Source organism: Melopsittacus undulatus, chromosome 9 (genome assembly GCF_012275295.1).
Source record: "Melopsittacus undulatus isolate bMelUnd1 chromosome 9, bMelUnd1.mat.Z, whole genome shotgun sequence".
NCBI classification, from domain to species: domain Eukaryota; kingdom Metazoa; phylum Chordata; class Aves; order Psittaciformes; family Psittaculidae; genus Melopsittacus; species Melopsittacus undulatus.
The window spans coordinates 22,365,503-22,380,575 of record NC_047535.1 but is presented as its reverse complement, the minus strand read 5'-3'; the positions used below and the strand labels follow the sequence as shown (position 1 = coordinate 22,380,575).

Genomic DNA, 15,073 nt, shown 5'->3' with positions numbered 1-15,073 from the left:
AGAATAAAAAACTAAAAAGGCAAAAGGAAAAGAAAACACCAGTGATGCACAATACAATTGCTCAGCACCCACCAACCGATACCCAGCCTGACCCGAACAGAGATCTGGGCCTTCCGCGTAACTCCCCACAGTTTCTATACTGGACATGTCGTGCTGGGTATGGAATTCCCCTTTGGCTAGTTTGGGTCAGGTGTCCTGTCTCTGCTTCCTCCTGGCTTCCTCTGCCCCTCCTCCCTGGCAGAGCATGAGACTAAGAAGTCCTTGATCAGAGTAAGCATTATTTAGCAACAACTAAAAACATCAGTGTTATCAGCATTGTTCTCAGGCTAAAGTCAAAAACATAGCACTGCGCCAGCTACTAAGGAGAAAAATAACTGCTCCTGCTGAACCCAGGACAATAACTATAACCTTAGAAATACCCTTCCTTCACTGATGATGTTAAAGAAACCTGAAGAACTTCAGCAATCAGATTACTGTGTATTTACAGAAGACTTGTCAGCCACCATCACTCTGAGCAGACAGGGTCACATATAACAACTTAATGGCCTACTATTTTGAAAGCTCAAAAAAAATGCTTCTTAGCAAGTAAAACAGTCAAATATGAGAATCAGAGTCATGGGATGGTTTGGGCTGGAAGAGACTTTAGAGCTCATCCAGATCTAACCCCCTGCCACGGGCACAGATACCTTCCACTAGACCAGATTGCTCCAAGCCTTGTCTAGCCTGGCCTTGAACACTGCCAGGGACAGGGCAGCCAGCGTTTCTATGTTCCAGGGCCTCAGCACCCTCACAGGGAAGACCTTCCTTGCATCTGATCTGAACTTTGCCTGTTTGAACCCATTACCTTTGTCCTATCATTACAGTTCCTGATGAAGAGATGTGAACAGAGGTGGGAGAGACATTGCTAGGAAGCCCAGGACACAGTATGTTCACATTGTTCTAACTGCAAGGCCAAGAAAGCTGACACAAGCACCTGCAGTGCTGCTGCATGCAAGGATATGGAGAGGTGACTGCAAGCAATTGCATTACTGAGCATGTAAGGCAGTCATGGTCAAAGGGATCTAATAGAACATGTCTTGTTTCCAGTGACTGAAGATCAGCTTCCACTCAAAGTTTTTCTAATCAGAGTGCTGGCAACTATCTGTGTCCTTGTCGTGGTTTAAACCAAGTCCCCCAACTCCCAGAGAGTTAGGAAGGAAGATCCAAAGAATGTAGCCCCCATGGACTGAGATAAGAACGGTTTAATAGCTAAGGCATAACACAATAATAATTATACAGCCAATAACAAGCGAAAAGAATACAACACCCCACCAGCCACCGACCCATAACTCACTCCACCCTGCCCGGCCAAGCACCGCGTGCTCCCTCCTCCATTTTCCTCTAGAGCTCTACCCCTCCAGCTCTCTCTCTCCCAGTTGCATCCTGGGCATCACGTGCTATGGTATGGAATACCTCATTGGCTAGCCTGGGTCAGGTGTCCTGTCTCTCCTTCCTCCCGGCCTCCCCTCCTCCCTGGCAGAACACATGCCTTGAACAAAAAGCACTTGAACAAAAACAAAGGCCTTGAACAAAAACACTCTCAAAATATGCTCACCACCAAGCAACTATTCCCAGCCCAGAAGTCAAAACACAGCACTGCACCAGCTACAAGAAGGAGAAAAATGACTGCGACGGCTGAACCCATGACAGTCCTTCAGTGAAGTGTTTGGCTGCCCACAACCAGAGACCGAATTCTGGGTCTTCAATGAAGAACAGAGATGCCAGTGCTGGCTTGTTATTTGTTTTAGGCTTACTAAAGAGCATGGGTGAGCTTCATAAGCCGTAAACTCAGTTAAGAAAATTATTCACAGGATTTGACTAGCACATGTATGAGAGGCTGATCTGAAATCAGACTCCACTGTCCACTGTCTCAAAGACTGGTATGAGAAGCTGAGATGGGATTCCACATATTATTTGTCTCAGAGATGGGTGGGAGGAGTTGAGGTAAGACTCTTCCACTGTCCATTGCCTGAGTGATGAGTGGGAAACAGCTAAGACTCTTAAGTCCATTACCTTGAGGACTGGTGTGACGAACTGCAACCCATTATCCCAAGAATTGCTGCAGACACATGCGTGTACAGATGCAGTCAAAGAGCTGGTTGCAAGACCATTGAAAGTGGTGCACCCAGAACGTGTAACACGTGACACAAAGAGCAGAGGTACTCCTCCCAACTCTTCACAAAAGAGAAAAAACGTAATCACCACGACAGAGATTGCCAGGGAGCCATGGCCATGAGGATGACTCCAGAAAGACACCTCCATGAGGACACGCCACCAATGACTACTACAGACCCTGAGGGAGACTCCATGAGACATCACCATGAGGGCAACTCCACAAGGCACACTCCATGGGGTACCCTCAAAGGGACTCTGGAAGGGCACCTACACAAGGACATCACCTCCAGCAGACTCTTGGGGAACACGCTGCTCCAATCACAGAATCCCAAGGGTTGGAAGGGACCTCAAAAGATCATCTAGTCCAACCCCCCTGCAAGAGCAGGGTAACCTAGAGTACATCACACAGGAACTTGTCCAGGCGGGCCTTGAATATCTCCAATGTAAGAGATTCCACAACCCCCCTGGGCAACCTGTTCCAGTGCTCTGTCACTCTTACAGTAAAGAAATTCTTCCTGATGTTAACATGGAACCTCCTATGCTCCAGTTTACACCCATTGCCCCATGTTCTATCACTGGATATCACTGAAAAAAGTCTAGCTCCATCATCCTGACACCCACCCTTTACATATTTGTAAACACTGATGAGGTCACCCCTCAGTCTCCTCCAAGCTAAAGAGACCCAGCTCCCTCAGCCTCTCCTCATAAGGGAGGTGTTCCACTCCCTTCATCATCTTTGTGGCTCTGCGCTGGACTCTTTCAAGCAATTCCCTGTCCTTCTTGAACTGAGGGGCCCAGAACTGGACACAATATTCCAGATGCAGCCTCACCAAGGCAGAGTAGAGGGGGAGGAGAACCTCTCTTGCCCTACTAACCACATCCTTTCTAATGCACCCTAGGATGCCATTTGCCTTCTTGGCCACAAGGGCACATTGCTGGCTCATGGTCATCCTCCTATCCACCAGGACCCCCAGGTCCCTTTCCCCTTCACTACTTTCCAGCAGGTCAACCCCCAACCTGTACTGGTACATGGGGTTGTTCTTCCCCAGATGCAAGACTCTACACTTGCCCTTGTTGAATTTCATCAAGTTTCTCCCCGCCCAACTCTCCAGCCTGTCCAGGTCTCGCTGAATGGCAACACAGCGTATTGGTACCAACTACGAACCCTGAAGAACTCCCACCACTGGCAACAATGACAATGCATCCCTGGGACACCGCTGGATCCATGGTGGTGACTCTGTCTCTCACTCTCTGCACCTCAAATACTTGCTTCATTTTCTACCTTTTTTCCAATCTGTCCTATCACTATCCCCTTTATTGCAATAATTTCCCTTTTTTATAATAACTGTCTTCTTGTAATTTGTAATAAACAAACTGTCCGATTATGGTACTTGACATCATCTCCGTATTAATTTCACTCTTGGGGTAATGAAATGAAACAGGTTCTGGCACTGGGGTTTTCTCCAATCTGACCCTGACAGCATGAGACTTTGGTTAAACAAACTCATGACCAATTCCTCAAGTGTGAGGCAAGGGAACAGAATGAAGGGATAAACCTGACAATTTTATAGAGGTTTATGTGCTGGGGTGCTGGATATTCCTTTTCTTGAGGGTTAAAAACAATTTAAAAATCCCCAAACCAAACCAGGATAAACAGCTGTGTGTCTATTTGACACAGACCTGAGAATCCCAGCATTATCAATCAAAGCGGCAGAGAGTCTCCTGCACATAGCAGGGCCTGGAAACCACATGCCATTCATTAACCTTCTGACTGACACACACTTTCCGGATAAAAGCTAGTAGATATACATTTTATCAGAATTAAAATATACTGATTAAAATATATTTCCTTCTTTAGTTTACATAATTGGAACATCCTTAACTTTCCTGAGAAAAAAATGTTCATTTATTTTTCAGCTTCTCTGGGCACGGCTACCTCATGACTTCACAGCCAGATCACCCTCTGAGATCTGTTTTGGTGCCACTAAAACACGGGAGAGATGAAGAATATTAAAAAGGAACAGCAATTAGCAATTACTCAGGAGTAATTACTCTTTCCTTGTCCTCTTCCTGGACAGAGGAACTGCTGAGCTAGCTTATCAGTAAAACTCATAATCAGTAATCATTCTGCCAGCCTGTCTCAACAGGCCAAAGTTAGATAATTCAAAAGAAAGTGTCAAAACCACTTGTGCCTGCTCCAGTAACCCCAGGTGTACTGAATGTCTTCTACCAACAACTCATTGCTTCCATGCAAGTGTCCTGAGAAGACAAAAAAGGAATGATAGCATCTCAAACATGCAGTCATAAACATACCTCCAACTCATGTAGGTCAACATCTGGTTTCAACCCACCACCACTGCTACTGCCAGCAGCATCTCAAGAGGAGCTGCTGCCTGATGCACTCAATCGTCCTCCTTGGGATGCTACTAAAAGCTTCAGTAACAGTAAACCTCTGTGTCTTCTCAGCTGCAAAAACTTTTGCAACCAGCCCTGCCAAGCAAATCTCCCTAAAAAATAAGGCAGAGATTCAGCCTCAGTTAATTTCTGAGTTTTGGTGGTGGGTTTTTTTGCTTTTAACCTTCCTTTTTGTTTTGACAGGAGAAGCCCTCTGCCTGATCAGAGGACACAGATACACATTTTCCACATACTTCCTCTTATCTGGATCAAATCCAGAACAGTTGCGATGGAAGCAGAGTTTCCTATTCCCCCAGACAACTTGCAAGTCAGTTCTCTCAATAGGTAATAATACTGAATGTCCAAAATACACACTATAAAGAACAGATCTGCATACAAAGTCTTCTCCATCTTGCAGAGAATGGCCACAGCATTTTTTCTTTCATCAGCAATCAGAAGAAATGAAGGCAGTAATTTCCACCATCTTTGCGGTATAAAGGAGTAGATGATATTCCACCTTCTTCCCCAACGCTTCCAGACTACAGCAGAACTCTATAGCACAGAATCTCCCTGGACAAGTATCAACATAAAACTTTAACTACAAAATGGGCTAAAGCTAAGCTTGGCAACAGGGACTAGAGAAAACCCCATTGCTCATCTTGCTCACTACCTTAGAACAACCACAACACCTCCTCCTTGATTCCTCTTACACAACACTTTCAAATTAAATTTGCTATTAGATCTGTAAATCACCACAGGAGAGCTGTGCATATCGCCCTGTTTGTAGAAACAGGACAACAATACCTGGACAACAATGGAAAAACAGCACCTATTTGAATTTCTGACACATTCTGATGCACCTTTTGAGAGGAAAGCCATACCCTTCAAGATGGTCATGTTGTCTTGTTTTTTTGGTGGGCCAGGAGAAGGCTGATATCTCTGTTCACACACCTTTTGTCGGTTTCCTACCAATAACTAGAAGGCAATTCAAACCAAAATGAAACACGCAAATAGGCATCCTCAGAGTTGTTCAAGGCCAGGTTGAAGCAACATGGTCTAGTGGAAGGTATCCCTGCCCACAGCAGGGGGTTTGAGCTCCATGAGCTCTGAGGTCATTTCAAACCCAAACCAGCCTGTGATTTTTGTCTTCTCATCTTCAGGAGAAGAATCCCAAACCACACACAATCAATTGGCACAGGTGTTTTAATTTTAACACTACAGCTTTCATGCCATTTCTTTTTCTCCTCCTCCTTTCTTCATCTCACCAGAATTTACCAGCACAGAAGAAACAGCTAGGCTAAAAAAGGCAAGGAAGAAGAACACACACATTGAGATGACACGAAGTGACAGGGAGGGAATCCCCTAACTTCAAGACTCCAGTTATTTACCAAATTAGGTTTTAATTTTTATTTTTCTTCAACTGCATTAGGTTTCCATTCAAAGTTCAACATCAGACACATCCAGTAATTATCATCAGCTTTTATTTCTAGTCAAGTAACTAATTGCATCTTCCCCTGTTCAGCAGATGAGAGCATTTAAAAAAAAAAAGAAAAAGAAATAAAAGAAAAAAGGGGAGTGAAATATTTAAACCAAATTAAAATTTTCACAAGAAACCTGACATCCCCAACCTCCCCTCTTCCTGCACTCTCCATTTCTTCCTGGAGTCCAACTCACACAAGTGTGTTTGTGTAAAACGGGGTGTGAGTGAGATAGAAGGGCAAAGCACAAGAAAAAAACACACCCTAAATCCATGCAAACTGACAGCTCATTCAGGGGTTGTATAAAGCAAAACACAGCTCAAAGCAGAGGTGGCTGAAACATAGCAGTATCTAGAAGGAAAAAAACACCTTCAGCTGCCATGACGAAGGGAGCTGGATTGAAATCTGCCAAACACATGCTTTTGAGCAGTGTCTGGAACCCATTACAGACATGATGTTGCCTCCAGGGTGAGGAGGCTTTTCTTTTAAACTGTCCTTAAAGGTTAGGAAATACAGACTAGAGTTGTGTGTGTGCTTGCAGGTACTGCTTCCTTGCCTAAGCAGAGCACATGGCCTGATTCTAGCTCTGTTCTCCCACAGCCAGGAGCTCAAGGGGAACTTGACTGGCCTGTTTGATCACCTGTGACAGTTTGCCCCACAAATCTCTTTCTCCGTCATACCCAAAGAGAGGTAGTAGTGAACCCCCAAATCTCCACTGAAGTAACCCACATTTCCTCATTAATTTTACCACGAAATATTATCCACGTATTTGTTACTATGACCTCAAGAAATTAAATTAGACGTTTCTGATTTTTGGCTGTGGTTGTGCATTGTACATGGAGATTAAGATGTGAGCTCTTAAGTAACCTCCTCTCCTGGCAAGGGAGGCTAGTCCATTATCCCAGGACTAGATGAGACTAGCACCCAGTGCTTCAAAGGAAGATGCAAGAAAGCTCATGATAGTAATTGCTAGCTGTTTACCACATCCATCTATGGTTTGCAATCTCTCCAACTTTTGCTGTGTAAATTTATTAATAGCTTGAGCTCTCAAAACAACCTTTTCTTCATCAGTGCCACAGAACTCTTGCTGAGCTACAGATTTCATAAGTAATTAAACTTTTTAATGTCAATTTCTCAGCAACTATTTCCTCTCCGAAACAGACAATATTAAACAATAAAAGGTCAAAGGTCTTTTGAGGTAGTAAGATAAGCAACCTATGAAAAAATAAACCCCATCACTTGCATGAGAGAAAATACAAGACTATAAACTTTACTGCTACTTTTTTTATGTTATGCTCCCACATCCTGAAAGTTAGGGTGGGAAAAGAAATAAAAGGGGAAAGCATGCCCCGAGTATTTTGCAGCAAGAACTGGGAGCAAGGCAGAAAAAGTACATCCACAACACCACTGTGCTTGGATTAAACAGATTTCTCTGCTTCTTAATGCAGTGGGAACTGATGTGGGGTACGCCCACAGCACCAGTGTGGCCAAGACACGCAATCACCTGTCAGTCAAATCACTTTTGACACAGTACAATGGTTCTGCAGAACTAGCAGATACCTGAACAAGGTGGATTGAATTTGTACTGGATCAGAAGCACTGTGGCCACCACAGGCTGGTTCAGTGGAGGGATCCAGAAAGCTGCATTTACTGCACTGCTGACTTAGAGCTTCATCTGGATGTAATATTTCACTGAAGAGACAATGCATCATATCAGCTTCCAGTATTACTTGTCAGCTCAAGAATTTTCCTTATTTTTGTTACCCAGGACAAGAAAACATAACTACAATACAAGCTGTGGTGCACACTGTGCACCTTCACTCACCTCTTTCAGCTCCTGTGCAACAGAATTAAGGCGTTCATTTTCAGACTGAGTGTTGGCAAGAACATTTCTGAGCTGCTTCAGTTCGGTCTGCAACTCCATAACCTTCTTCACGTAGTACTCTTCCTTGGTAGCAGATTCCTGAATCAAGGTCTCCTCTCTGCTCTCTCCATCTGCTGTGACCTTCTTGTGGTTGGTGTGGGCCTGCCCAAAAGCCTAGGACAGTCAGAAAACACCTTTTATTAGTAAATCTAGAATTTTGTGTAACTTCTATTTTAAAGAGTTGAAAATATTTATGCTCCTATTTCTTTGATGCAACTCTGGAATAGGCCAGGCCAACCAGAGCAGAGGCAAATGCTCCTTTAAATGTACCTCCCAAGAGAAGAGCCAGAAGATCAGCCACCTGAACTGTATACCAATGCAGGCAGCCTGGGGAACAAACAGGAGGAACCGGAACTCTGCATGAAGTCAGAAAGTTATATGGTATCATTGTAATAACTGCAACATGGTGGGACAACTCACATGGTGGGAAGATTGCAATGGATGGTTATAGGCTCTCTTAGACAGGCAGAGGAGAGGAGAAAGAGGAGTTGCACCCTATGTTAAGGAGAGCCTTGAATGTATGTAAGTCAACTACAACAATTGTGGAAGCCCTACTGAATGCCTGTGGGTCAACATCAGAGGGTTGACCTCCAAGAGGGACCTTGGAATAGGCATCTGCTAACAACCTAACTGAAAGCTAACCAAGGATATTTGTAGCCTTCTAAGTGGCTTTAACACTGTGCCCAAGTTGCATCACCTGACTGAGAAACAGCTTCTTAGAGGGAATAGATTTTTGCTATTGTGCACCAGTTCTGTTTCCCTAAAAAAAAAAACAGTTCAAGAGCAAAGGAAAAAAGGGATAAGGTACAATTCTAGTATATCATCCATGTTTCCCCTGCACACAGTTCCCGCTTGCTTGTAGTCCTTAGAGCACACAAACTGCCAAAACACACATTCAGCAGAGTAGAAACAACAGGGGTTGGTGTTTTTTGGTCTTCAGGTTTTTGTTTTGCATGACAGCATTTATAAAATCTTCAGCTGATCCACAATCACATACACAGATGTTGTACTAGACAGAGGACATATTCACTGTTGAGAAGCAGGACACTCCTGGCAACCAAGCTGTACACATCTATCAAGGGACAGCAAGGGAAAAAGATGACCAAACACAGTGCAGTTTTGTTACTAATGCTTCACAGACCTAAAAATCAAGCTGCTCTTTCTAAACAAGAATGAAGAAAGCTTGAAAAATACCAACACAAAGTATTACTTAAATTTTGAATCAAGAACATCAGAAAGGGCGAAGTGGCAATAGGCAAGCTTAATGTCATTAGCAGGTGGGCAGACACAGAATGAAGCTCAGCTGAGGTCTGAGTCCTGGCCTCTGGAGGCAGAGACACCTGGAGGCTCCCAACACAAATTCCCAAGACAAAGGCAAAGTGCAAGCAAGTGACCCTGCATCCCAGTTACAAACGGGAATCATATGGTAATGCCATGAAGAAAATCAGAAATCCATGCAAAACCCTGTGTTTCAAAAAACTTCACTGGTTTACAAATACATGTTTCAGTGGGATTTACCTACAAAAAGGTACCAAGGAAAGGTGATACTGCATGCGAGAGCATCACAATGGAGGGAGCAAGTAAGAAGCACTACCAGAAGGTAAAAGATGGCCATCCAGCTAGTCTTCGACCTGCACATCAGTCAGTTCCAGAGCTGTTTAGAAGTGAGGGTACACAGTCAATCTTGCATAAGGAATAAAGGGAAGAGACATCTATGTTCCACTTTGCGCCTCTTAATAATTTGCTGCCCAGAGCAATATGCCTCTGGCATTGTCCATCCAGAGCTACAGTTGCCTGGGCTGAAGGGTTCACTAATACTGATTACTAATATTGATTACAAATACAGGACTCCTTTTAAGGAGTCATGGGATGCAGCTGCTTAAGTATCTGTAGACATATGGAACAAAGGGGAAAATAAGATTCTGAGCAGAATGCTGAGAGCAGAGGACAGACACCAGCTTTACAGCTGCAATGCCCCAAGGTGGACACATCAGCAGTAGTCAGCAAGAAAATAAGACTGTGCCAAAAGCTGCCAGCACTGTCCCCAAGGTATCACAGATGTGGAGCAGGAAAATCGAACTCTTAAGCTTTCACATACTGATCAGGATCAGGGACTCGGAGCCACACAAACAAACCACCTGAAACTGCTGGGGATGTAACAAACATAAAAGCACTGCCCTTTCAAGATTCATATCATTTTTCAAAATGTTGAGTAACTGGATGCCTTTACTACTAATAGCAGCTTAAAAGTTCCAATTTCCTTTTCTCTCATAATGCATAATAGTGCTGAACGCACAGCCCCCATACTCCCCCCACTGACAGTAGAGTGCTACCTCCAGCAGTTCTGGTTTTCCAAAAAACTTTCATGGACATGCATTCCAAACAACATCCAGATTACAAACCATGAAGCACCTACAAGCTCCATCTTGATTTAGGCATGACAAAAATTCAGTATTGCAGGTTTCAAAAGCTTACATACTTTAGAGGCCATGACTTAATTTTCCCCACTACAGAGAGCCGAAACCCAGAGGTGCCAACCTTCCTTTGTTTCCCCAAGCCACTGTACTTGAGACACCTTCTTTGTATGGTAGATTATTTTGCTATCTTGAGGGGTCAGATTGCTTGATTCACATGAATACGGAGCTAGGAGAAGCTGTAGTTACATGGTCTCTGCTTATCACAGATTCCCAGACAGCATTAATGTTTGGCGAACAAGCTCTCAATTAACAGCATATAAAAATCACAGGTCTCTTCAGCTATTTCTTGCCATTGATATTGAAATTTGATAATGTTTCTTTGCTTATTCCACAAAACTGGCACAGGAGCAAAAAAGCCAAGAGAGTCTTAAAAAAAAAAAACAAAAAACAATTCTAAAATCCTGCCAATTATCTGTAACTGAAAATGAACCAGGGAAAATACAACCATCACTGCAATGAAAAAGAAAAATTAATCCTAGCTTCAACCACAAATCCTTCAGCTGAAAGGAGAGTCAAGATGTTAGTAATGTATTTGCAGTAAACCAATTAACATTTTATATCCATCTTGGGAGGAAGTTACATGCATTCCTGGAGTGACTTTAAATTAATAAAAAGAATAAACCACAGTAGGTTGCTACAGGATATCGAATCAAATTATTGGGATGAAAATACCAGCAAGACATTGGCCATTTTGCACATAAACCCCAGAAACAGCATACAAGTATAGAAGCAAAGGTCAAGACATTCTGGAAGAGTTGTTTAAGGTCAGGCACTGGGACTTAAGCTGGTCTCTTGCCATTAGGGATTGCTATCTTGTGCTGGTAGCATCATTCTGCATCTTCCAAATGCCTTTTTTCAGATGTTGATCATTGGCAGAAACATGCTGGACTGAAGTGATGACACATCTGATTCAATATGATGATTCATTCATGCACCTGTACCCTCCTACGACACCAAGAGCAGCACCTTGGCTTTTGCTGTCAGTGACCAGCTGCTCTTAAAACCTCACACTCAAGTGCCATGAGAAAACAAAACCAACAAACAAAACTAACACGAAAACAGGCACACGAGAAGAAATGCTTTAAATCAAGCAACTTATCCTGCAAACAGGCCCAGAGTGACAATGGGCACTGATGAGCATCACCTGCACAAGAAGCCTCTCCCCCAGCCCCCACCTCTTCCCAGTCTCTTACCCCCTGTCCTTTCCCCCCAAGTTTGGGATTTGGGGGAATTTAATCTGCTCAGGGCAGTTTTACCTTCAGAATTGCAGACTGTGGCTTTTCTGAACTGCTGTGTGGAAACATAATTAGCAATTGAGTTTAAATATGCCTCTTAATCATACTGTGAAAAGCATTTCATATCAGGAGAGCTGGCCAGGCAACAGACAAACTACAACCACCTTTGCAAACAGTTTTCGCACATTTTGAGCAACCTGCTCTACCGGAAAGCATCCCTGCCTGTGGCAGGGGGTTGGAGCTGCATGAGCTTTAACATCCCTTCCAACCCAAACCATTCCATGATACTGTGATTGGGTTACCATGCAATTCTGGTATTCTCCCCTCTCTATGAGAAGATCCCACATTTCCATATTTTACTCGTAGCAACTTAACTTCATGTTAATTATCAATATGTCTCATTAGCATTATTATCAATCATGGTATATTAACATGCATCAGAAGATTAGCACTAAATTAGCACTAAAAGCCACTTTTTTCATATTTTTACACTGTCAGTCTGAATTTCATTACAAATTTTAGAATCAGTTCAGCACCTAATTCTTTCTGCTTATCAGATTCAAAATAAAAGATATTTTCCATGGCTTCAGCAAGCATTGCACATTTTTCATTAATAAAAAAAATTCATTATGACCATAATGAACTAAAATAGCAATAATAGCAGAGTGCAAAAACACAGTTCTGAAAGGATTGATACCTCTTTAGAGAGAGCAAGGAATTCAACAGAAGGGGTCATATTCCTCTTGTGCACTGCACTCATATGCTTTCATTTTTAATTTACTTACATGGTTGGTGGTGCATTCTTCACTTACTAGACCAGCGCTTTGACTAACAGTTTCTCAGCAGAGCCCTTAAATGAACATACCAGACTTGTATCAAAGCCTGAAGCTGTATCAACACAAGCATTTTCATATGCTCCCAGAAAGATCATAATCTTTTGAGTACAACCTAACCTTGACCAGTTCCACTCAGCTCCAAGGTCCCTCAGCTGGGTGACCAGGGCTGATGGCAGTATTGGCACGATGGAGGGGATGGACTGATGGAGGGGCTCAGACTGGGGCCAGAAGACACTCGCACCTCCTTCCAGCAACAGCCTGCTTAGATGGCCCACTGAGACCAAAGTCCTTAATACCAGCAAGGCTACTGAGCTCCTTCACACTTCTAAATTGTTGAAAGACCTTCAACTGGAGCCTTGCTTCATCTCAGTGTCCTTTATTCAGCGATAACAGTTGGTTTTGTTTTTTTTTTCTCCTTCCTAATAGATGGTGCAGTGTTGCGTTTGGGCTTTAGTTTGGGAATAACACTGATAACACATTGCCATTTTAGTTGCTGCTCAGTAGCACTTACCCTGATCAAGGACTTTCTGAGTCTCATGCTCTGCCAGGGAGGAGGGGCATGGGAAGTCAGGAGGAAGCAGAGGCAGGATACCTGACCCAAATTAGCCAAAGGGATATTCCATACCACAGCATGTCATGCCCAGTATAGAAACTGGGGGAAGTTACCCAGAAGGGCCAGATTGCTGCTTGGGTTGTACTGGGTATCAGTTGGCAGGTGGAGAGCAATTGCATTGTGCATCACTTGTGTTCATTGTTTTCTTTTCCTTTTCCCTTTTAGCTTTATATTCTCTCCTCATTTCCCATATCATTATTATTACTCTTGGTGGTATCCGCAGTGGTTTTATGTTATAACTTAGTTACTGGAATGTTCTTATCTCAACCCATGGGATTTACATTCTTTCTATTTTCCTCCCCATCCCACCCAGGAGGAGGGTGTGGGGGCAGTGGGTAGTGAGCGAGCAGCTGGTGAGCGAGCAGCTGCGTGGTTCTGAGTTCCCAGTTGGGCTTAAGCCATGACACACAGGCAAGCAGGGAAGCTACAGCCGTAACGGAACTGGCATTTTATGCCATAACAGTACTAGAAGAAAGTGCACTACAGGAGCTACTGCTTCCAAGAGACTGAAATTTGAGAATAAAAAAGAAAATAAAACCTCCCAAATCCAAACATGAGGTTTTTTTGATACCACAATAGAAGGTTATGATGATTTCTGGGTCTTGTGCTGTGTGAATTATTCCCATGCAGGCTCCTGTATGTTTCCCTCAGAGATAGGAAGGCAGCATGGCAGAGGAGAAGCCAGCAGCACAGTCTCCCTGCCCCAACACACCTGCCTCAGTAGACCAGAAGGGAAGCTTTGGCAATGCCAAAGAAGAATGAGCCAGGAAGGACAGGATGGCAGCAGAGTGGTCAAGCTCTGGTGCTCCTTTGCATCCATTCAAGCTGTGCTAGTGTGATCATCAAACTTCCCCAAGATTTGACAAAGTTTCAAATTCAGCAGGAAGAAATGCAAATGCCTGATAAGATCACAGTGTCTTCCCTTCACAGATTACAGGGACATTTCAGAGATTATTTAGAGGGATTGTTTGGGGTTGTTTGTTTTTTTAATGGTAAAAACACACTGAGACCTATATTTAGAATATATTGCTTCAGTGCACTGCCACTGGGATGAAAAGATTTGATGACAGAAGTCTAATTTAGCCTGTCAGCTTAGTTATCTAGACATTTAACCTTATTAACTTGCATAGTCCAGAGGGCTAAAGGCAACTGTGCCTAAATCCATAGCTAAGCAGCAACTCTACATCTTGTTACAAGAGCTAGTGGCTAGATGTTGGACACAGCTGGGAAGGGGCTGTAGCCTCCTCTCACATCATTCAATATATAATCCTCTTTATGTAACCCACCAAAAAAAGTATGTAAATCTGAGGGATAAATCACAGGCAACTGAAAGCAGCGGACATGGCTCAGAGTAATGCAGGAGCCACTCAAAATCACCAGCACTTGACTGGTTTTGTTCAAGGCATGAGTGCTCTTCCAGGCTGAACCAAGGAATCTAGAGGTTTGAAGAGATTACTGAAGTACAGAATTTGACTTCAGGTTGGAGATTGCTCAAACAGCTAAAAATCAGTATGCTTCCAGACTGAATTAATGTAAAAAGGCGTTAACATGACGGGCCTTGAGTCACGAGATTTAGAAACACACACAAGATCCAGCATGAGGAGAATCAACAGTGTCAGTTCTTCCCTTCCTGGCCCTATCTTACCTACCCTTGCCCAACTTACTAAGTGCAGGCAGATCAGACAGCATGGCTGAGCAAGGGCAGCAGCAGCAGTGAAGGCACAAGCTTTCCATAAACGACTCTTCCCCTGGCACAGAAGTTCAAATTGACAACTGTTTGGGAAAAAGAAAGCCAAACAAAAAGCCTTCCAACACAGAACAACAAAACCCACACAAACCCACAATGCAAAAACTACATCAAAATCAACAGTGTGAAGATTGTACTGTAAAACAACCCAGCCAGACTTCTTCTGTGATGTGCATGCAAAAAGGGTAATAGCTACATACTTCAGAACTAGAAAA

At 43.4% G+C, this 15,073-nt stretch overlaps 1 protein-coding gene across 2 annotated transcripts in view; it reads right to left on the bottom strand.

Annotated features, from left to right (window-relative positions):
- The window catches only part of BICD2 (BICD cargo adaptor 2), a 90,054-nt gene that overhangs the window by 34,678 nt on the left and 40,303 nt on the right, over positions 1-15,073 (bottom strand). For both annotated transcript variants that reach the window (XM_005149352.3, XM_031049217.2), the window contains exon 2: positions 7,852-8,064. In XM_005149352.3, the coding sequence (XP_005149409.1) occupies positions 7,852-8,064 (213 nt within the window). The remainder of the gene's footprint in view (positions 1-7,851; positions 8,065-15,073) is intronic.